The following is a 23,978-nucleotide window of genomic DNA, read 5'->3' as shown; positions in this document are numbered from 1 at the left end:
TGCGCAACATCCATTGTTTACACTATGATCACAACACACATGATAAAGGAACCCTGGTGCGTAAAATAGACACATCAGGGGTTTTTTTGTTTTTTCTTCTGTGTTATTGTCTTTAGTTTCGTTTCAGTTAGTTTCCACAGTGGGTTTGCTTGTTTTAGATTTTAGTTTAGTTTTTAGTAGTTTCAGTGTTAGTTTTAGTTTATTATTTTAACGTGGAGGCTACTGCTGTGTGATATTCCACAACAAAGCACACCTTTCAACTTTTCATGAATGTTGAAACTGGGCTTTGGGGATGCACAATATGAATGTCCCTGTCTCTAAAGCACTTTGGGTCAGCTTCAGTTGTTTAACTGTGCTGTAGGCTATAAATAAAATATACAAAGAAAGTTTCAGACATTTTTCATTTTAGCCCCGCCCCCCAAAAAATAAATAAATAAACAAAATAACAAAATAAAATAACATAAATAAAATACAATAAAATAGAATAATACAAAATAAAATGTTACAGTGGGCTATCCATCCTATCATTATTGTATCAATCCGATACCAATACTGGGACTGGTATCGATATTTGCAATATCTGAATTGATTGATGGTATAATTATCAGCAGGTTTTTCAGGAGTTCAGAAAAGATACTAAAATATAAATATCACACTTTTGCAAGACAGTTCACTTTCAAGTTGCATTTGCAACAAAGGGTCTTCAAGCAGATTGGCATTTTCTGTATATATTGTTTCAGTTCTGAACATAACTTTAGTGTTAGAATTATATATCTCACCTCCTAATTTTTATTATCCATAATGATACATTCACACCAAATGCTAAACTAGGCCTTTGCAAGTTAAAATATTAAAATTTAAAAATAACAATTTTGCAATGCATTGCCTTGGAAATTAGACTCTGCCAACAATCAGAAAAGAAAGAAAAGCTTATTGATGCCTTTTCAGGGGAGCTGGAGCAGAGTGATTCAACTTTGCTTTTATACAGACTGGAATAATGGAAATAAAGGAAAGCGCTTTGAGGATGAGATAAATTGTAGGAATTTATGGAAAGTTGTGAAAATATGTTACTATAACCTGATTCCAGGTATCACGACCCTCTGCAGTTTGCATACAAACCAAATCTCGGAGTGTATGATGGACCAAAAGAATAAAGAGCTTACTTCTATCTAGACAGTCATGTCTCCACGGTCATAACCACTTTTTTTTATTTCTCGAAAGCATTTCCCATTATTCGGCCATTAACACAGAGAAAGAAGCTACAGGAAATATCAGTAAACACAACTGATTGCTCAAGGACTACTGACTAGCTTACAGGTTGCAGGATGTGAGACTCAACAGTGCTGATTTGGTCATCTGCAGTTCTGGAGCTCCAATAGGACTATGCTGTCCAAATACCTGTTCACCTTTTACACCTCTGACTTTCAATCCGACTCCAGGTCTTACCACCTACAGAAATACTTGATGCTAAGAATTCTGTAGTGGTTGGAATGGTTTTTGCCAGCCAGTTAGTGAATGCACATTTTCCCTAGCAACATGAGTTTTCCAGGATCTCAGTGCAATAGAGATTTGATTATTTGATTTTTCAGAAAACAAGCTACCACAATGCCAATGTGAACAGAAAGGCGTTAACTGAAAGAGCTGTCAAACCATAAAACACGGTCAAATCTGTTCAAAAGTTATTCTCAGAAAGCTGCTGGGTGCTCCCTTTACATTACTCATAGTCATTTGATCTGTTCTGGAGGAAACAAAAGCTGCTTACTTGGTTTTAACTATTAAGTTTGCTGCTCAAAGTGCTACAGATTTCAGTTTTCATTGCTAGAAAGGGATTTTGTTAAAAAGGACAGCAGCCAGTATTCTCAACACATTCTCAGATTCTAACTCTCCTACACCCAAGTTCTACACAGATGTTCCTACTCTGAGTTCTCAGAGTTGCATGTCCTGGTCTTAAGCTTGGGTATTAATGTAAATGCCAAAATGAATCCCATTTATCTCAGCTGTACTGTGGTGGAGGCAAAAGCTTCTCTGAGATCAAAATTGTCAGAACATAAAACCATGAATGTGGAAAAAACATAATGAGGACTTTTTTTTCACATTTTCATGACTTGTTCCTTTAAAATGGGCACCATAACAACAAAATATGATACTGGGGAACTTGTACACATAATAAATATGTACACTTGCTTTAATTTAATGGACAAATGCACAACAAATGTCACAGGAATCTGAATATTCCTTTAAAGAAAGTGTTTTAAGCACTTCTGTTAAAATGTACAGACGGTTTCTCACAGTCAGCTTTTAAAGAAAGCATTTTAAATTGCATTTATTTCATTGCAGTGTGTAGTGATCCAGTGGAGTGGCTGTAGCTCAGGTGGTAGAGGAGGTCACCTACGCCAGTCTGCATGCCAAATATCCTTGGGCAAGATGCTATCCGATGGATGCTCTCTGATACAGCCATCAAATGTTAGATAGGAAGCGCTTATAGTACTTGTGTGAATGTACAAGTTGTGTAGAGTGCTCTGATATAGCAGAAAAGCTCTAAATAGGAACCAGTGCATTTGCAGACTCTGCTTTAGTTTCTGGGCAAACACTTAAATTGGTCACTTGTGCAAATCTATTAGTTTATAATACCAGAAAGTCTCTGGTAGTGCTTTTGAAATGTCTTTCGGAGATGAATCACCGGCATTTTATTTTGGTCACAATACTGGTGAGTGCCAGAGCTGCAGGTTTTCAAGGATACACCAAACAATTTAAAGGATCTCTGACGTGGAACAAGACAGCTCTGTGAAATTATCCCCAGCAAGCACCAGGCTTCTCATTAAAGCCTCAGCCTGAACACTATCAGCTGCTTTTATTTCCTAAAGTGAAGACAGTGAGTAGCAGACAATGTGTCATGGCTCAGCTGAATATATGTACTGGTAAGCTATTCCACCAAATATCTTGACAACCGTGTATGGATTTCACACCACAGATGGACCTGACATCACACACTTTGAATATGATGGAAGCAACACAAAAAAGTAAGGACCAAGTGGTCCTAAAAAGAAACATCTCGCAACTAATATGGCATGGTTTAGTAATTCTGTTATTTGGAAACAACTCAGTAATATTATTTCATATAAAAAGCACATCTTAGAGAGGCAGCTTCTCAGCAATTTCAAAATAATGTTCCTAAATGTAAAATTGTGAAAACTTATCTAATCTTCTACAATGCAGCATATCATCAATGCATTCTGAGAATCTGGAGAAATCTCGGGGCGTAAGAGAAAAGGATGAAAGTCCACATTGGATGCTTGTGACTGTCAGGTCCTCAGACGACACCTTCTTAAAAAGGGTGTGATTCTTTCATGGAAGTCACTGCATGGCCTCACGAACACTTCCAGAAATTACTGTCAGTGAAAACAGGTCACTGTGCCATCCACAAATGCAAGTTAAAGCTTTGTCTTCAAGCCACCTTCTCTGGGCTAAGGATCATTTAAAACAGACTGAGGCAAAGTGAAAAATGTGACATTTTAAATTCTTTTTAGAAAACATGGACACCACATCCTTCAGAATAAAGAGCATCCAGCTTGTTATCAGCACTCAGTCCAAAATGCTAAACCATATACTGCATCTATGACAGCAGCAGAGGCTCTGTGGTGAAAGAGTGGGTACTGAAATGTCCTGCCTTCACACCACTTCATTTCTTGCCCTCAAGAAATGTGGACAGTGTGTAGCAGTGGAGGCCTGATTCAAACCTCTTGGTTTTTAACATTTGTTACTGTTAGAGAGCTGCCTGGTAGGACTCCAGCGTTTAAATATCAAACAACTGGCTAAAATGGATCTCCTCATAGACGTGAATGAAACTGAGAGGTGGTTACACTTGAGCAGATGAGCTGTTCTACTTGTTGCACCACTTTCTGATATCATGAATCCCATTATGTCGCCTTTGGGGATTTTCTTGTCTCAGTGTTGTGTGTGCCAAATTTTGTTTTTTGAATTTCTTATTGCTTTTGCCTGGATGGCATATCTGTTTGAAGCTGGTGTGAAATGTTTAGAGATTTCTTAGATTGCGGTTCACTGGCTGGACTTTTAGGTTCTGATTCCTTGCCTACAGGGAACAGAAGGCTGTGTTTTGCTTCACTGTGGCACTGGAATGAAACTGTTTCCAAAGATTGCTACAATGCAAAGCTTGAAGGATATGCATATAAAGAGATTCTTTTACAGCTTGAAAAATACTTTGTACTGGAGCTGCAGAGTTGTGCTCCAGCAACAGACTGATTTTTCAAAGTCAAACTCATTTCTATTTGATGTAACCAAGTAGAATATGGCCACTGAGCTGTCAGATCTTTATACATGCCTCGAAATCACCTAGTCTGACTGGTACACCAGATAGCTACAACAGAATGCTTAATAATGTTCTCAGCAGGCATTAGTTTGATGCATGTGAGTCACAGAGCTGATTAGTTACAGCAGAAGTATCATTCAGCTCAATGTTTCTGTGACAACTCTATTAAAGCTCCAGCTTTGAGTACGCAGGACACACCACAGGCCTTGTATCAGAACTGACGGACAGAGTCAACATTCATAATGGCAATGTAAGAAAAAGACACTTGTCTGGAGAGTAAATGAGCAGCAGCACAGCATGCTGCTCAACTTGCTGAATAGAGAATGAAGGAAAAATGAGGCAGCACACTGCTGACAAGACTGGCAAGCGAAGGCAAGTCGGAGTAGCTCCAGAGAGCAGATTAATGCCTGGATGTAGAGCTTATGTTGGCCAATTTAGCTTCAGTACTTTCTGTAAAGGAGCTTCCACCTTCGACAATCATTTTCAGTAAGTGCTAACGTCTCAGCCACTACACATGTAGCAGGATGCTGTGTGTGTAGCTAATACGTCATGTTTACATATTGTAGGTTGCCACAAGTGCACAGTAGTGAACAGAGGTGCTTTTAGACAAACAGCAATGTCATACAGGCCTAGACACACTGATGTTTTCGGAATAGTTGCTGGTAGTCGTCGTGAATGTATGCCTTCAAAGTAAAACTAGTGCCTTGCTACAGCACCAAACACCTTTCAACCTTTACTTTGAAGATGAATGGTTTCGTTTTCCAATTTTCATCATACTTTTCAGTTTCCCTACTGCTCTGGAAGCAGCAGACTTCCATGTCTTCGACATTTTCTGTGCTGGGCAACTACCAACCACTCACAAACCAGTCAGAGAATGCACCTCGCCTCAGTGAGCTGTACTTGCTGACCAGTCTGTAGCCAAAGCCAATGAGGAAATGAAGAAATGAAGAAAAGACTCGAGTTCCACTGACAACTTCAGGCCGAAGAATTAAAGCAAGACCACATTTATTCAGGGATTTTCCTCTCACACAGAGTGACGTCTTGTCTGTAGCAACTCTGTTGCTGTCATTCTGCAATCATGTGTAACCTATTATAGTTTTACCATCCTTGTGAAGTACATTCATCTGTATTTGTCATTGCCGAACAATGCCAATACCACCCCCTTACATGAACGTGTATTTAAAACCCTGGGTTATCACTGATAACCAATGTTACCCTAGCAATTAGGATGACTGCAAGTGAATCTAGATATGCAAATATGCAGAGCCCAGGCATATAATACAGGACATGTCCGGTATGACTAAGACAAAAAAATATAATCAAGTGATCTTGAAGTCAATAATAAGGAGAAATACAACAACAAAAGTAGAAATATGAATGAATGAGTTTAATTCACCCAGATTTATAAATTAGAAAGAAAACAAATTAAAAAAAAAAAAAAAAAAAAAAAGAAAAAGCGCAAGTTTGGAAGTAGTAACAAACACTGTAGAGCACATCTATAACAAGGTAGAAAAGTACACAATTCTCACTTCACTTTCAGGCTTCAACACAGCTCTGGCAAGACTCAATGTTTCAGTGCAGCACATAAACAGAGCATTGCAGAAAACTAGGTTTTGTAAACATCCATGATGATGATCAAGATTATAGAAGGAAATGTAACAAAACAGAAGTACAACAGAAACAAGATTTATCTTAATATATTAAAATTTTTGCTTCTGTTAACCACAATCACGACAACACTGGATCAACAGGTAAATAATACAGTCAAGGAAGCCCTCTTTAAATTTAATAAAAGACCCTCCACTGTAATAACTTAGCAGTTCATTTGACAGTCTGTCAAATGAATGTATGTAAGGAGTAGTTACAGAACCAAACTGAAACATACATCGACTCTTCAGGACACTGTTAGATTACAATAAATGTCTGAACATAACTTTCGCTGAAACAAGCTTTAATGAGGTTTGGGATCAGCAAAAAAAAATATATATATATATATTTTTTTATTTTTATTTTTTACAGGCATTAATGAAATACTTAACACTATGGAGCTGACAGGAATACATGGCTCACAGTCAGATAAGAAAAACGACTGAATTCCGTCAGTTTGGAATAAGTTAGTTCAAGCAGGCATGTTTACCTCAAGAGCTCACGCTACAGTCTAGTAAGATGTGCTTACTGAAACAGCAGCAGCTTCAACAACATACACACTTTGAGGTGTCCAAGTTTGTTTTGTTCCCATTCTGACCACTACTAGTTTGAGACAATTACAAAGTCCCCCCCCCACAAAAGCAGGAAGTGACCGCCGTCCACAGCCTTCTGGTGGATCGTCTCAGCAGTTCGCCTTTGGTTCAGGATATTCAAAGCCTGCAGCAGGTCATTTAAGCTCGCTCCTTTACCTTCTTTCTCCACCCAAATATGCAGCAGTTCATGGATCCTGTCTTCATAGGGAAGGTTCTCTTTGCTTTTGATGACATTGTCACTAATTTCAAGCTGACGGAAAAACCTCTTGTGATAGTTCACATCTAGTTCTTCAAAATATTCGAAGCACTTCCTGAGAGACTCTTCACCTGCAAAAAACAAACAACAACCTTCACTCCATCACATTAACGCCTTGTGCTGATAACATTGATAACACTGAAACATTTTGACAGCCAACTGGACTGCAATTAAAAGCAGCGCGGTGGCATGAAATGGAAGCTTTATCTAATGTTGTGTTTAACAGCAGGTGCTTGTGTGTTATGCAGTGGGTGAGATCAGGAATAAAAGTCAAAATACTTTACCATTCACAGGAACAAGCTTGGGAAGTGGCACCTCTTCCTAAATGAAACAAAAGCAAACAGGCATTAACATAAAAAGTCAGAAATTGTAAGACCTGCTAAATCAAAATCATGTCTTATTTATAAGCAGGTGAATGAAATGAAAGGAAAAAGCATTTATCTAAAAGATCTTACACAATACAGTGATGCATTTTCCTGTCAGTGCGGATGGAAAATGAAAGGAGACACGAGATAGTGAGACTGATAAGGAGCATTCCCTGTTAATCTTCAGGTGTTTTAAGGACCAGGTGACTCATTAAGTTTCCACTAACACAATAACAGCAGCCTGAGACACTGAAGATCAAATGTTAAAGGTAATTCTTAAACTGAGAGTCACAGGATTCTTATACGGCTCCTGATTGTTGAGAGAATTTGCTCCAACATACTGGAGTGCAGTACGGAAGAAGCAAGTCACTGAGGTTTATCCATGACTGCAGACCTGTCCCTCTGCAACTGGGAGCAGGTAGGATTCTGAGGCTCTTTCTGTCATGTAAGGAGTCGTGTGTAGCATGAAAACCAAAGTGGGTAAACTGGAACATGAGGACAGACAGTAAGACAGCGGAGGCTGTTAGAGCAGCAGAGCATTAGTTAATAGCAGCAAACAAGACAAGAAGCAAGGATGAAGCAGGCGATGAGATGAGCTGCAGCTCTCACCCTCCTGTGAAGCTGCGCTGAGACCACAGGGCTGGCTTGAGGGGCAGGTGTGAGCGCGTCTGTTAGGCTGTGCTGGGAGTTACTGGCTGAGCTGTTGAGGCTTGGATTGAGAATTTGACGCTCATCCTCAGCAATGTTGGAGGATTTAACTCGCACCAGATGCTGGGACAGGATTAGATTTGTGCTGGTTGGTCTTTGAGTGTCCTTATCCTCAGGAGTCTGGATGGCAGTGTATTGCTGAAGAACATGTTAAGAGAGTCTCTGTCATTTAAGTTACCTTGGGAAAGCCATTTCCATTCAGCTCATCGCCATGTTTGGCTATTTTTGTACATTAATGGAAAACATGAGTCACTCACCTGTTCTGCTTTGCTCCTGTCAGACCGATTTCTCTGACAGCCTGAGGAAAGAATGTGAAGAGAATTATGCAACTTCCAAGAATTCACAACTTTCCAACACAAAGTTATTTAATTTTTGTCTGAGCTCAAATTTCATCAACTGAGCAGAACCTGCTGCTGCTCTGCATCAGTTCTAGCACAGTGTGCAGCCTCTCCTGGACACTGTGTGTCACTGAGGATTTTCATCAGTCGGCTGGAAAGCCTGCCCAGCAGTTCCAGTTTGTGTTGGACCCGGCCCAGTTTACCAGCAGCATGGTCAACAGCACAAACTGGGAAAAGCATCTTCACGTGGCTCAGTCCAATTGGAAAAGTACTTTAGTGAACTCGCCAACAGCAGCCCACCTCTATGTGAGGCCTGCATGGTAATGATATACACCCCAACAGACTGCGGTTAACATGTTTGCTGAGAGGGCGTACTTGATAATTAGGCTTTAATCAGTTACACCTGATCCCAACATAGTCAGCATGTTGTGTTAGCAGCTCATCTGCTGCTCTTAGATCATCACACCTGAAACTGCACGTCCATCGTAACAGGTTTCTGCACACATGTATATCCTCTATCACGCCGTCTGGTGTCTCAACTTATACTTAATAGCTTTTCAGTCTTTCAACACTGTTCCACATGTGATGAACAGTCCCACAATTATCCAGAACTGTTAATTTTCTTACCATGTTTTACTCATTTCATGTGCCATTTGAAAATCTCTCATCTGCTCTAAACAGTCTGATTACAGGAGAGTTTGGCCTTGTGCAGTCAAAATATCCCATCCTGTGAGAAGCTCTTATCTTGCTCTCAAAGATGGCACACGGACAGCATTGTGGGAAAATGCGTCATTGATAAGACTTTACTAACAGGGTTCCCAAAACAATGCTGTGAAGCTCAGAGAGGGAATCCAGAAATGTTGAGTGGAACTTTATTTTCAGTCATTCGGTTGCAGCAGGTGTGTCTCAGCATTTATTAGCGTATGCTTATGGGTCAGACTGACTGCAGAGACCAGCGGGCTCAAGATCTGTGTTAATGAGAGCCAGGCCTCAACAAGTGCATGAAAATATTGTGGCAGCATCAATTTAATATCAGCAGTTCATCTGTTTGTGGTGTGAAGAAAAACAAAGTACAAGTCCTTCCCACAGCATTGACACCTGTCAGAGCAATAACACTGCAAAGCTGTATCACTACACACACACACACACGAGACCAAAATGTTAAACAGTTCGAGCATCTGCTTTAAGTGCTTGGACCCTACAACACTGCTCCTGCTGACAGCGATCAGAGCTGAAATAACAAGTGAATTTGTTTAAGAGTGATCAGGAACCATCTAGACAATAGGTTGAAATGAATATTTTTCAAGCAAAAAACAAAACAACAACAAAAAAAACAACAACCAAAAAACCCAAAACACAACAACCCACCCCTACATTTTGATGATTTGCTGCTCTATGTCATACCCCAAGACCACACCTGGCCGGGTTGGTGACTTCTGTGACACCAGGAATGTGGAGGTGGCGCATTTAGTTTACATTGGGGCATTTGTAAAATTGATGTCTATACTGTTCTGGACAGCTTAAAAATCATCAGGCCTTCACTTCGGCAATGCTGAGCAGATAATACTTCTGATACAGCTGGTCAAAAGCATTTTCTTGAGTGGACACGGCCAGCTGCAGTGGCCACCAGAACATCACACAACTGTGCAGTTGCCACACGTTCAGACGAGCAGCAGACGCATTAGCTCCAGTCACAGAAGTGCTAACCCTACTACAAAAGATAGAAACTGTGGCATGTGTATATTTATCGTTTAGGTTTGTTTACCCCATTATAATGTAAAAACTATCCATCCTCCCCAGCTAACAGACAAAATGTGAAGGACTCAATGAACAGGTCGACAGCCTATCAGAGCACTAACAAACTTTTGCATCAAGGTGATTTTACTATTAGGATCCAACATCTGTATAAGAACAACGTACCCATTTTACGTCTCCTCTTGTAGAAAAATATCCCAGCAAATGTTATGGCAGCGAGGACACACAGCACCACCACAACCACCACCACAACCACCACCACAGTGATACCTGTTTAAGAAAAACAAAACAAAAAAACAAACAAACAAACATACGAGACAGTCATTGGCCATTTACAGACACCCCCCCCCCAAGAGATTCATGGTTTGAATCAATGTACAGTGCAAGTGAATCTCTGAATCTCTGATATCATTTGTTTCTGGCCTGGGAAATCTGACTTTGTAAATATACATTTATCCCAGTGTAACAAAAAGTCTTGCATGCATCTGCCACAGACCTGGACCAGAGCCAGATTTGTTCTGGATCTTCTTGCACTCCGTGTTGGTGGTTGATGTGCAGTTCCTCACTTTCTCTTCATCCTCTGCACACCTAGTTAGGAGAGAAGCAAAATAAATCGAAAGGTTTAAAGACCTAAATGTCAGTCTTCTTCCCGCTGCTCCCTTTAGGAGTCACCAGAGTGGACAATCTGCATCTAGCATCGTCTTCTGTCACACCAACCCTCTTCCTCTTTTTCTCCTGCCTGGCAGCTCCACATTCAACACCCACTATATCCACCATCCACTCCCTCCTTATACTTGTGTCTTTACTGATTTTGAATAATTTGCAGACACTTACCGTAAACACTTCAAGCACACCTCACATGCTTGGTTAGGATCACAAAATCTCCCTGGTTTGCACTGACATTTAGTGTCTTCAGTGTGAGTGCATGAGCTTACAATTTCCTCATCTGAGAGAGTAACATGAAAGAGACCTTGTTTAGTCAGAGTTTATGCTCTGAGCACGCCGACTACAAGAACAATCAATAGTGAACCATTTCATTCTGATCGATGGTATAAAGCCGTCAAGCAGAATTACCTGGGCGACACCGTGTGCACTTCAAGCAGAACTTCAGTCTGTTGTCATGCTTCATGTATGTATCGTAGTCACACTCCTCACACTGTCCCCTCTCTCCATCTACACTGCAGGGTGATTTCACATATGTGCCTAGAGCACACACACACACACACACACACACACATTATAAGTCTCTGTCAACTGAACATGTGACTCTACCTAAATAAGGCCATTTCATGTGGCTTTTGATGGCTTACTGGTTTGAAATTATTACAGAAGTTCAGTTTCATGAGACTTACCAGCTTTACAATTCAAACAACAGAGGTTGCCGTGTTCGTACTGATCTGCCGGGCAGTTGGCCTGCCGCCGTGCTCTGCCGTTTCCCACTTTAAGACCAGCCTGTGGGTATGCTGTGGTGGATTTGAGGAGAAGGACCAGGACAGGCACAAAAACCTTTGGATTTGGATGTGGGGTTTAAAAAAATAATAATAACAAATAAATGGAAGTCAGAGTGGTGAATAAACAGGTTTTTTTTTTTTAAAGAGTCCCTAAACAGGCAGGTGGGGTGATGTTTGGTTACATTAAGGTACCAAAACTAGTTATGATCAGACAAGAATGGGAAACTGGGATAAAACATGGTGACTTATGAGCAAAAACCTGCTTCGTTATAGTCATGAAACTACCTTAAGTAAAAATATGAAGTGCACCGCTTTCATCTTTTTCCATGTTTTGACTTAAGAGATTTCAAATTGATTATATTAAAGAACTCATTTTATGGGTTTTACAGAAACATAATCTCTGATTATATGTTTTGGCTAACTGAAAACATTTTCACTGCAAACATAAAAAGTATATAAGCCATTATTCTTTGGAAGCTTTCTTGTATGATGATGTGAGTCAGATTAGGTCACATTTAAGAACACGCCACTTCACTCTGAAAGCAAATAAACAAGTCAGTGCTGCACAGGTGGGTGGGGGAGAAGGGGATTTCCTTCCAACACTCCTTGAACTAAGCCTGGTGGATTCAGTATTAAGAAAGTGTACCAAAGTATCCGAGCTGATTTATGAACTTCTTAATATTGAGCAACAGGTTTTAAATAACAGGAAACGTGATCCACAAACAGTGTGTCCTAATATGGCCAACACCTTGATAGGTTGCAGAAATAACCAAATAAGGAAATCACACCCATGATTTCGTAACACCATCAGATGCCCTAGTTACTGTGAGGGCATCTCCCAGCAGGCATGGAGAGAGACAGACACTCACCTGTGTGTGAAAGTACCAGTTATAAGAATTTTAATCCCCCTGCCTTCACTGGAAAGTAGAAATGGCGTGCTTAAGCATATTTAATAGTACTTTGGAAAGGAAAAAAAACAAAACAAAAAAAACCCCTAAAGCGACCTTCTTTATACACAAAGACATACAGAAGAGTTTAATTATTTTTTAAGAAAAAGTTTATATTTCCAATACGTGCTTCTACTGGGTGTCCGACTCTATAAAGTAGCACTTTGTCGATGGAAGTGATCTCTGAGGTAATGCAAACCATCATTTCCCTCGCTTTATGCACATAATCAAACATATTAGAAAATATTTAATCAAAATAAAACTTTTAGGCAGCTCAAAATCAAGCCGAAAGCTAAAGGCTCAAACAATAAGGCCAGGCCATTTTTATCCCGAGTTTACCAATAGGATCTTTGCCGAAAATTAAAGACATTTAAAATGCACACGCTCTTAAAGTTAGGCGCAACATAGCGCCCGGTACACAGGAAAACACGCGCTGTGGAGTAACGTGTATTCTTTTTATTCAGTGATCAGTCGCCGATGGCAGTCAACCACAAACTGTCGACTAGTTTCAGTGCAGTGTCTCAGGTGGGGAAAACAGAAATAAAGTGACTTTTTGGTGAGCCCACGAGGAATTTCACACCTGAGTTCACACAGCGCCTCGTGACACTTTTGACACATAAATGCGACATCTCTCCTTTTTATTTACAGTCAACGGGAGGCTAAACTTTGGTTCGACAACCCCTGACAATTCTAGTCACTTCGATCCTCAATAAACAAATCAAAACAAAAAAAAAAAACCCTTAAAAGTTTACATAATTAACTTTTTATTAAGTTAATAGCTTAACATAAACATTAGAATCGCCCCGCGGTTGTCGCGAAACATTAAAAGCACTCTTATTACTTTGAAGGATCTCCATTTTTAAAAATGAGTCACAAGGAAGCTGTTTACAGAAACTTCACGCTGACTGACTGACTGACTGACTGACGCCGTTACAACACCGGTCCGTGAAACCACAGCAAGCTTTGTAGATGTTTAAAAAGACAACATGACTTACCACAAACATAGGAACGTACTTCATCTTCTACGAAAAATGTCGGCCTCCACAGACTTCCAATTATTCCACGGTAACTCAGAGAAAATCGATTTAGATTTACCACCGTAGCGTCCTGTAGGCTACTGTCTCAAAAGTTTAACTCAGGTGTGAGACGGCTCTGAATTAATGACGTAGCTGACAGGCGGGGCCAAAGTACAAAGCAGCCCAGTCTCAGCTCACAGACAGGAGGCGAAAAAAACAGCCCCACTGATAAAGTCAGTCTTTACTCCAAGCGGCCTATATGGCACAAGAAGTAATGATAATAAAATATGTGTATTTTTTATTAGTATAATTTAAATCATCTTCAGCTGCAACGTTATCAATGATTATCAATAATTATTAGCGAGCATTGTAGATGATGTAGAAGATTTTGTACTGACCCCCAGCTGACGTCACCTGTGCCATCTTAGTGCTAAGTTTCTGGAAGAGCAGCTGGCTGTTTAGGTTCAGAGTAAGGCTGGGTTTAAAACGGTGGCGTTAAAATGCCCTGTGGACAAACGTCTCCCCGTCGGCGGCTCAGATCAAATATTGACCAGAGTGTTTCACAGACGATAAGGCGCCTATTTAAATAAAAAAAAAAACACAATTCAGTCTCATTAGGCCCCGGGGATGGAAAAACAAAAAACACAAAAACCCAAGACATAACACTGGACTTTTTCCTCAAGCTATTACGGTTATTACAATTTCGCATATTTGGGATATTAACCCCGCCCCTCCTCTTTTCTTGGTCTTCTTTTTCTTCTTTTTAAGCTATAAATTCATTTAAATGAAATTATTAAAATGTAACGTGGTTGCAAGCAGACACTGCTTTCATGTAAGAGGCCTTATGACTGATTACTGAGAATACTGATTTAATATATGGTGAAATTATTCTATTAAAGAGTGCTTTTAATCTCAGCCTCTGTTATATATTTTGTTAAGGAATATTTTCTTTTGAATACAGTAGTATAAAATAACACGCAATGGCAAATTATTATCAGTACAACTTCAAAAATGCTGTACTTTTGCTCAGGGGTTAAGCAAACATAGTTTTCCATCTCTGGGTGTGAACATTTATACTGAAAACAGTTTTAAAGTTAAGGTGAGAAAACGAACAAACAAAAACAGTTGCAGGCTGAGTAAATCATGACTAAACTCACAAATACTGCACATGATTCACATGAGGAAACACAAGTGTAGTTTTGTGGCTACAGCTTATCACATTGGTAACATACGTGGTGCCAAAGCTACAGAGAAATGAGATAAAATGAGCTGCCTGAATCCTGAAAATGACATGTAATTTTTTTTACAGTAATATTAGAGGTATAGGTGATGAACAGTTTGTAGAATGTAAAATGTAAGATAATGTCTAAGCCTACAGTGGGATGCAGTGCTTTTATCTGAAAGATCTGAGTGTGTGAAGCTCTAAACAGAAACATTTGCTTCTCTTATACCAAACCGAGCTTTTCCCTATTTTAAACATAAAATTTATGCAAATAAAATCAGATATGTTGGATCTGACCTGGTGTATGATCGCTTTCACTCTGAATGAGCTCAGCATTCAAACATTCAAATTGCTGCTGTATTGCAAAGTGAATAACAGTTCCAAGAGGTTCCTCTCTCGCCTGTTAGCCCCTCACGGGATAATGGGGGAAAACAGACTATTGTACAAACGCTTTCATCACAAACTGCATGAAGTCAGCCATCACCACAGTGTTTAGCAAACCTCATGCTTGGGAGTGCCAGTTTAGCATTATCTAATGAGCAGTTGTCTGCAGCGCGCAGATATGCAGGCCGACAGGAAGCAGTGGGCTGTGGATGCGGAGAGGAATAAAACCTCCGTTTCAGTCTGTTGATTGCGATGCTCTGAGATGGAGCTGAAATGGTCTCACAGTTTTAGGCAGTCGGGGCTGTTTCTAGGCTCAGAGATTGGGTGACTGATGGCTTCACAGGCTGCCAGGCACACTGAGAAATAGAGACCAGTCACTCAACAAGTTTCCTGCGCATTGCAGCTCATCAACATCTTATTCCTCCACCTTTGTAGTACAACACTACATTTCTGGTTTTACCTATTTTATTTGCCCAATCAGTCAGAGTCTGTTCCATTTCTGAATTTCTGCACCGTTTCCCCTCACGCTGCTGCAAACTTGTGTTTTTTGATGATAAGGCCCGGGAGGTGGCTGGAATCTCTGAGCCACATTTTCCGAGATAAGACATGAATTTTGCATTCAGACAGACCGTACAGGGTTCTGCTCGTCGGCCGGGCCGAGGTCGAGATCAATTCTAATGATATGGAAAAAATATATATATACTTTTCTTCTGTTACAGAGCCTATGTGTATACTGAGAGGGAGGTTTTGCTGTAGGGATTAAGGGGATCTTTCTGACACACAGTGCAAGAGGAGATAGTGAACTGAAGACCTACATGAACTTGCTTTTTCATAGAGGAATTAGACAAAGCTTATCCAAAGACAGAGTGAACCTGCACACTGGTGAATAAGCAAAAGAAGTGCAACTAGAAGTTTTTAAATGTTAAAATTCCAACATTAGGTTTGAAGACTGACAAGAAATTGATTGAATAAAGGATGATCTTTTATGCAAATAATGGATACAGATAATGGGTACATATATTCCTGAAAAATGTTGCATTTTAATTTGTTTCTAATCTCTAGCAGCTTGTGTGGATGTTTAGTTCACAAATTTATTCTGCGATGGAAGTTCAGAGGAAAGCAAGTCTTCCCTTTCAGTTATGCCCCGTCGATGCTTGCACAGTTACATGCTGTCCAGTACAATAGATCTATTGGCACTGAGCAGCTCCACTGGAGCAGCTCAGAGTTAAGGGTCTAACTTGGGGGCACCAAAGTGGTGGTTAGGAAAGATGGGAAAGCACTGCTCTTTATTTTCGCCACAATGGAAGGGAGGTAAAGGTGTTCATATAGAGGTATATGGCCATGGCCATAGTGTGGGTATAAGAACAACATTGGAAAGGTGGCCAGATTCAGAGGGCCATGAGCTTCACGAGAGCACTAACAATATCCACTCTAGTGTGATTGTAGAGTACCCAGACTGGGTCAGATGTGAATGGCAGCAGCAGAAGGTTGACCAGTGACATTACCTAATAAAGGGAGACATGACACTCACTAAGGGGAAATCAAAGTTACATCAGGAACTGACTCTGAGCCCCTTCTTGTTCACAGTAGTGATGGACAGATTGACAGATGGGATCAGACATGTGTCTCTGTGGACTACGATGCTGCTGACATTGTGATCTGTAGTGAGAGTAGGGAGCAGGTGAAAGAGAATCTGGACAGGTGGAGGTATGCACTGGAGCGAAGATGAATGAAATTCAACAGAAGCAAGACAGAATACGTGTGTGAATGAGAGAAAGACAGGTGGAGTAAAGATAGTGAAGGTAGATGAGTTTTAATACCCGGGGTCAACCGTCCAAAGCAACAGACAGTGCACAAGAGAGGTGAAGGAGAGTGCAAGCAGGGTGGAGTGGGGGGAGACGAGTATCAAGGATGATTTGTGACAGAAGGATAGCAGCAGGAATGGAAAGAAAGGTAGATGGCACTGAGACATGCCATGGTGTATGGTTTGCATATGGTTACACTGACAAAAAGACAGGAGGTGAAGCTGGAGGTGGAAAAGTTGAACATGTTGAACAGGTTTTCACTGGAAGTGATTAGAAACGAGTGTATCAGAGGGACAGAGTGTGATGGAGGGAGATGACCCACTGTGGCGACCCTCTAAATGAGCAACTGTTCTCATTAGATTTGACAGGTAATTCCATACATGCAGTTCTTATGTGACTTTAGATTATACTTCAAAATGACTGCCCAAATTGTTACTTGGTGGCAAGACTTACTTCCAGATGGACTTTGGTCAGAGCCGTTGGTGTACATGGCCTAAAAGCGTATTTTATTTAGTTTGCACTATGATTCAGCCAGTTACTAGGAGAAGTCTATTCATGGCTTTGTTCCCGCATGGCTCAAGGTCTCCATCTGGAACTTCTGTCAGCGCACAAGTTCCCCTCTATTGACGGCATCACATGCATGTGTGCTGTATTAATGTGGGGTAAGACACATATGGTGTTTCAATCTAAAAAAACCAAACACCTTCAGGGATACCATTGCTGGAACATATTCATGGTGTTAGTAAGAGACTTGATTCGATAGTTGCAGAAACTATCCATGTTCAACATGTGACTAAAATCCAACCTAACCCCAACTCTAACCCTAAGTTAAGAGGTTAACATTCATAATAATCTAAAAGCCTCAGGATGCTTCATGGTAGACACTATAGGCTAAATAAGTTGCAATCTTGAACTAGTATACAGATATAGCATTTTTAAAAAGCAAACACAAAAGTGAATCCCTGTGAGGTCCAAGTCATCGCTGATGCAGATGCTAATCATAACCCATGATATCTGAATATTTATTTGTTTTTTAAGACTGTGTTTCACAGTCTTGGCAATCAGGTGACAAAGAAATTGATCATTCTAAATGAGACACACCAAAACTGTTTTCCATTACTGGTGGCTGTGGCTCAGGTCGTAGAGCAGATCAGCTACTGATCAGAAGGTTGGTGGTTCAATTCCCCCAGTCTGCATGCCAAATATCCTTGAGCAAGATACTAACCCCAAATTGCCCTCCGATGTGTTCATCGGAGTGTGAATGTTTATTAGTTGCACTTGAGTCTAGAAGTGAATGGGTGAATGAGGCATGTTGTTGTTGCTTTGAGTGGGAGAGTAGAAAAGCGCTATATAAGAATCAGTCCATTTACCTTCCAATAAATAAATATTTACTCTAAATTAGAGTTACAGTTTGAGGCAGGGTTAAGATGGCCTCAAAGTGGTAACACATGTGCTATATTTCCACAGGCAGTATTTCATAATAAGCTATGCTGATGGCTGCCTGGGACTGGGCCCATTCATCTCTATGCTGAGCTCACCAGTGGGTTTGTCTATTGACATAAATGACAATAACCTAGCTGGCCACAATGTTAATGTTAGCAGTTAGAGCAGGATTGCACAATTCAGTGGGCCAATTGCCTCACAGCCAAGAGCAGGAGAAGCAATCAATGCTCTTATGAATGTTTTGTTAGTCTTACTGATTGACTTAGAGACATTTGAACTTACTTATCTGTTTCATTGTCACAGACACTATGCAATGCTGCCTTTTTTGAAAGTATTTATGGATGTTCCGCCACATTTTACACAGTTTGCATGAAAGGGTGTTTCATCATGCCTCACTTAATCAGACTAGCAGTACAACAATCTTTTGCCTATTACTCATACCTTTACTTCCTGAGCTTTATGAATGGGAACTATCACACTTTAAACCACAATCTCCTCTAACCTCTGGGGAATTGAAGAAGATATGATTGCTCCAAAAATGTAAAATCTAGCTAAATAATTTATAGACAGTATAGTTGGAAAAGTCCATACAACTCAGTTTACATGCTGGCGGATTACTTGAATGTACTGGCAACTGTGCCTCAAATCAACTTTTACATGCAGCAGGTTTTATTTCTGATACTTTAAGCCTATTCAGTATAACTGGTCATATTCTACTAAGAGCTGCATTATGTTAATACAAAGTCAGTATTTCCTAACCCACATCAGAATAAAATCCCTTTATTTTCAACCATCCCTTCTCTTCCACTTATCCAATCCCTTTATCCCTTTATTTTCAGTGGTCAGAAATCATTAGCAGGGTTTTTAACCGTGAAACAGCTGCTAGAATATATGCTACAGCAACTCCATGGGATTAAAGACTAACAAATAGAAGTGGATAAGAAGCAATTCATTAAATGCCACCATTGTGTCAACCTGAACCTTCTTAAACATTACATGCAGTGATTGGAAATATGCTTTAAAAACAAAATGCACAGCAATAACAGCAATACTTTAAACATGCAGTCCGAAACATCAGAGTGTTTAATGACTGAACAATTATATGACACAGTTACACTGATTAAATTCAGTTAAAGAACTAGAAATGTGGCTTATGTGTAACTGGCCTGCACATTATATGAAAGCAACAGGAGTCTGTCCACTCATGTGTTATCTTCAGCCTTCCCCATTATTCAGAGACAATTATAAATTGATATTTGTTTATACATTAATACATTTTTGATTCACATGCTAGCGTTACTCTTATCAGCTTATACACATATACAGCTAATGATGCTTCCAAAAACAATAACAATTAAAATCACGCCAGGTTAGTAACCGTCAGCTACACTAACTGAAGCGTTTTCTGATGTTACCAGTTGTACACACTGCAAACCCAAACTAGGACAGAGTTTTTACTGACTCCATTGTTGCTGCCAGTATAATGGCACATGTACAAGTAACATCAAACTCATTCACCCCATTCGTATTCCAAAGTCCATCAAAACTAACAGACACTGCAAATATTAGAAACTAAAGCTAGTCGCTAGTGACTTACAGCCGTGTGCAAGAAAGTGTTCTCTTGATAGTTGTTTAAATCTCACTTTTTGTCAGTTCTCACATATATTCAAATATTTCCCTATTTCTTCATAGACAATAAATGCCATGCGATGTGCCACACAAATACCAAATATAGAACTGAATCGCTTTGTTCTTTCTGTATTTGTTCATTAATTGTTTTAATCCAAACACAGATCAGCTAACAGGTATGGCAGAATTTCATCTTTACAAAATTCAGATCACTACAGTACTGGCAGCCTAAGACACACCCTGTCGTACATTCCCCCACCTGAGTCAGTCAGCCACACGGATTAGTGAGTTTGCCTACTGAACTCAGGTATGTATAAAAGCAAACATTTTTTGGACAGAAAACCCCCACATTCAGAGTATGCAAGGCACATTAAAGCAGAACTCCATAGAAGCTGTTTCTAGGAAGGTCTCTTGTAATACTATTCATAAAATCTCAATGTAATGCTGGATTAGTGATCTTAGCAGAACACTCTTCATCTCCGCTTGAGGCTAGCAGCTCCAGGTTGCATTTGCCACAACAAGCATGAAATACCACGGCCTGTGGCTGTGAACCAGCATTTCACGGGAAATGCTGATGCTAGTAGAAATTATGAAATTACAATTAGATCCACCCAATGTGAGTGCATGATTCTTTTTAACTCATAGACTCATAGTGTTAACATAATGTTGTAACGTTTCACCACTCATCGTGACTTCTTCAGTCTCAGCTGACTGCAGGTTTCCCCAATCCTATAAACAGTACACTTGCATAATGACTGAAACTAGCACCACTGAAGGAACAATGGGCTGGGAGGTCAGTTCCTAGATCATTGATATGCAAATTCTCATGACCAATTGGTCCCCAAACGTTGATTCTGTTCATCAGAATCAACTTTTGGGGATGCCTTAAACCTCAATTTCCTCTAAAGCGAAGAGAAAACTTCACTGATTCACAAAGACTGCATAAAAGTCATTTCACTTCTCACTTAATTTATTACCTCATAAACACTTTAAGTGAAATGAAATTATCATCTCAATCATTTGTTAAAAGCTTTCTTCAGTTCTGAACAATATTCATGCTATTTAGAGCCATTTTGAGAGTTCAACAGGTGAAAAGCCTTTGGACATGGCTACATCGTGATTGTCATTTGTCAGCCTTTTCAGCTCCACAAACCTAAAACAGTGCAGATGACACATTTGGTGCAGAGCCCACAACTCAGCGAATAGTACATGTTACAGACTCTGACCTGCGATGTCGCTGGGGATAAAATAAATAAATAAATAAGTAAATACGAAAGCCAAACTATAGTCTCCTGAATAAACATGTACACTCAAACTGAACACTTTAGAGAATACAAATCTGACACTTTTTTCCCCTGGCACCTCGTGGACTGCTTGTTTCAGTTTGGTTACATCAACAAAAAATAAAGCAATGCCTGCAAGCACAACCCCTTCATTTTCATCACAACTACAGTCCCCTAGAGAGGAGGGTATTACTGTCACCCACCAACCCCCCAGTGTGTTGAATCATCCCATGTGCATTAGCCAACGGAAAATGAAAAATAACTTGAGACAAGTTGATCTTTCAACTGTACATTTATTTCCAAAAGGCTGCATATACATTTGCAAATTCTACTGTACAGAAAACATCCAAAATGTCCATAATTATAGATACAGTATACCGCAAAGCTGCCCTGGCATTACCAAACATAGCTGTTCAGCACTAGAAAAGCTCTGCAGCCTATTCATTATTATAATCTTAAATACTTTTTTCAACTTATATCTTTAATGTAAGTCAGTATGATTAATTGTTCTTTTTTTATCCCCATCTGTACTTTACAAACATTCACCATTTACAGTAGTTAAACAAGGCACAAGAATAGTGATATGAAGCCGAAGGCCATGCGTGAAGCAGGAAAGAGCATCGGACCAACCAACTCAGGTGACGGGAAGTCATGGATGCAACAGTGAAGTTTTTGTCTCATGAAACAGGGTTAGTCTTACACCAAAGCATTATACACAGTGAAAATATGTTTGTGTAAGAGTGTGTATGAGCTCACTTATCAAAGAACTGAATTTCAACGTGTCAATGGGATACAGTAGACACAGCTGATACACATCCAGGATGAAGGTGCACGTTGAGTTTGCTTGTGTGTACCACACAGACAAGATGCTCTTGATGCGACATAAGCCACCGCTAAGCATTACAAAAGCACACGTTTCCTTTTCTAACACTCCGCTTGTAGGAATGAAAAGCAAACTCCAGTTAGTCACAATTAAAAGATAAAAAAAAGACAAACAAAAGATTACCTTTCATATTCTTCACTTCACAAGCTTCAATTACAGAATAAATGAATTGAAACAGATTACAAATGCATAGAAATGATGCAGGGAAATAAAAGCGGATGGATGTAACCTTTCACATGTACAGTGCCAGCGATGTATTCCAGGTGACCATATAAGTTGTGATGGACCACCAAGCAAGAGTTTGTTTCCCTCTCTTTGTTGCAAAAATAGTCAAGAAAATTGAACTTAGATGAAAAATGCTGAAGGACTAGATTCAGAGGTAGGGAACTGTCTATATACCTTGATCAAAAAGTATCAGCACCTGGACCATAAAAATCATTTGGTTAGTCTTCTCTTCTGCTATTCTTAGACTGCTGTGTGGAACTGCTATTAGTTGTACCCAGCAAGAACAGGAGATCAGCTAGTTTTTGATTTTTAGGGGCTGAATCCCAGTGTTTTCCCAGTTAGTATATCTGTAACTTTGTCAAATAATAATTGATTTGGTTAGTTATTTAGTTACAGTAATGTAATCAATATAGTATTGCCTGTTGTGTTGTTGTATAACAGTGGCAGTGGTTGATCTTCACTTGTTGCATCAGACCAATTTTGTACTTGCTAAAGACAAGGGCGATAAAGAGCTGAAAATGGTTCAGTTGTTATAATGAAGAATTCGTTGTTTTCCTTTTCCTGATACAAAAGGCTGAATAAATAAACAACAAAAAACAGCATTTATAGTGCCTCAGTCATTCAGTTTATCTATAGCCAACATTTTATTATTCTGAGTAGGCTAACATCTATAACTCTGTATGTTTTAGTAATACCAATGAATGCCAATGCTGGGGATTGGTCTGAGATTCTATTTTGTTCATTTTCATCCAAATCTGTTACTGTTACTAAATTTCACTATGCGTTATAATGTAGAGGTTAAAAATGACCCATTTTCTGTTTCTCTGTCTTGAAAATGAAAATTTGAAGAGTTGGTATTTGATTGAATGCTGAAATGTAGCCTTACTGGAAAGTGGCATGCTTATCTTCAAATAAAACCAACACACAGTTACAGTACATTTAATGGTTTTTGTCACATTAGCGTTCAAAGATCATGTTACAGGAAAAAACACAAACAAACAAAAAACCTTTCATCTAAAATATTCAGCTACAGTGTTCTTCCCAGTAAATCTACCTTCTCTCTAAATTGTGTTCAAATTTGCTTTTGGATAGAAACCTAGCTATAGCACACTCAAAACTGCACACTGTGTGTCTTTGTCCTGATAATGATTTAAGAGTTGAAACAGGTCAAATCTGACATGTTTTAAGGTACCAAATGCTAAACATCTGAATTATACCCATACTTAACTCCACTCTACTTACCTGTAAGTATACCAAACACACATTTTTGTATATTAGCTATTCAGGTTAGCTTAAAATCGCCAGATTATATTGTAGTTTTGTATTTTCTTTCTTTTTTTCTTTTTTTTCATTTCTGACTTGTGTCATTGTTCTTTCCAGTTTAGTTTTTATTAGTTTCAGTCTTTTTAATTATTATTGTATGTATGGTATATGCGAAAGGCATGATTTAGAAAAATCTGTGCTGATAAGCAAAAAAAAAAGAGAAGTTTTTCTAATAAAAACACAGAGTTTTTGGAAAGCAGATGACTCGTACAGACATCCAAATCCAAAACCAAATCTATCAATGTTTCAAGTTATGATAACAAATTTTATCAAGCTGACAAATAAAAACTAAGAATATTGCATTTATCTGGATTCTTTTTTAGTTTCAAATTTCACATAATCATTTCAGTTAGTTTGATTTTTACCCTCACAAGTCTA

General features: G+C 39.4%; 1 protein-coding gene across 3 annotated transcripts; it reads right to left on the bottom strand.

The window, feature by feature from the left end:
• Nucleotides 1–6,102: 6,102 nt before the first annotated feature.
• hdr (hematopoietic death receptor) lies at nucleotides 6,103–22,085 on the bottom strand. 3 transcript variants are annotated; one of them, XM_040050210.1, is made up of 11 exons: nucleotides 22,074–22,085; nucleotides 13,383–13,501; nucleotides 11,342–11,495; nucleotides 11,064–11,192; nucleotides 10,824–10,935; nucleotides 10,486–10,577; nucleotides 10,155–10,259; nucleotides 8,154–8,194; nucleotides 7,798–8,034; nucleotides 7,108–7,144; nucleotides 6,103–6,894 (listed from the first exon to the last, which is right to left on the bottom strand). In XM_040050210.1, exons 2-11 carry the CDS (start codon nucleotides 13,404–13,406, stop codon nucleotides 6,578–6,580), a joined length of 1,248 nt encoding a protein of 415 aa, XP_039906144.1. In that variant the 5' UTR covers nucleotides 13,407–13,501; nucleotides 22,074–22,085; the 3' UTR covers nucleotides 6,103–6,577. The 3 variants fall into 3 exon arrangements, with proteins under 3 accessions (XP_039906144.1, XP_039906142.1, XP_039906145.1); XM_040050208.1 differs by lacking the exon at nucleotides 22,074–22,085 and having other exon boundaries at nucleotides 13,383–13,536; XM_040050211.1 differs by lacking the exons at nucleotides 7,798–8,034; nucleotides 22,074–22,085 and having other exon boundaries at nucleotides 13,383–13,537.
• Between the last annotated feature and the right edge of the window lie 1,893 nt (nucleotides 22,086–23,978).

This window comes from Simochromis diagramma, unplaced genomic scaffold (assembly GCF_900408965.1).
Source record: "Simochromis diagramma unplaced genomic scaffold, fSimDia1.1 OVJJ01000159.1, whole genome shotgun sequence".
NCBI classification, from domain to species: Eukaryota; Metazoa; Chordata; class Actinopteri; order Cichliformes; family Cichlidae; genus Simochromis; species Simochromis diagramma.
Note: the sequence above shows the minus strand (reverse complement) of the source record. Positions and strands in the feature narration are given on the sequence as shown.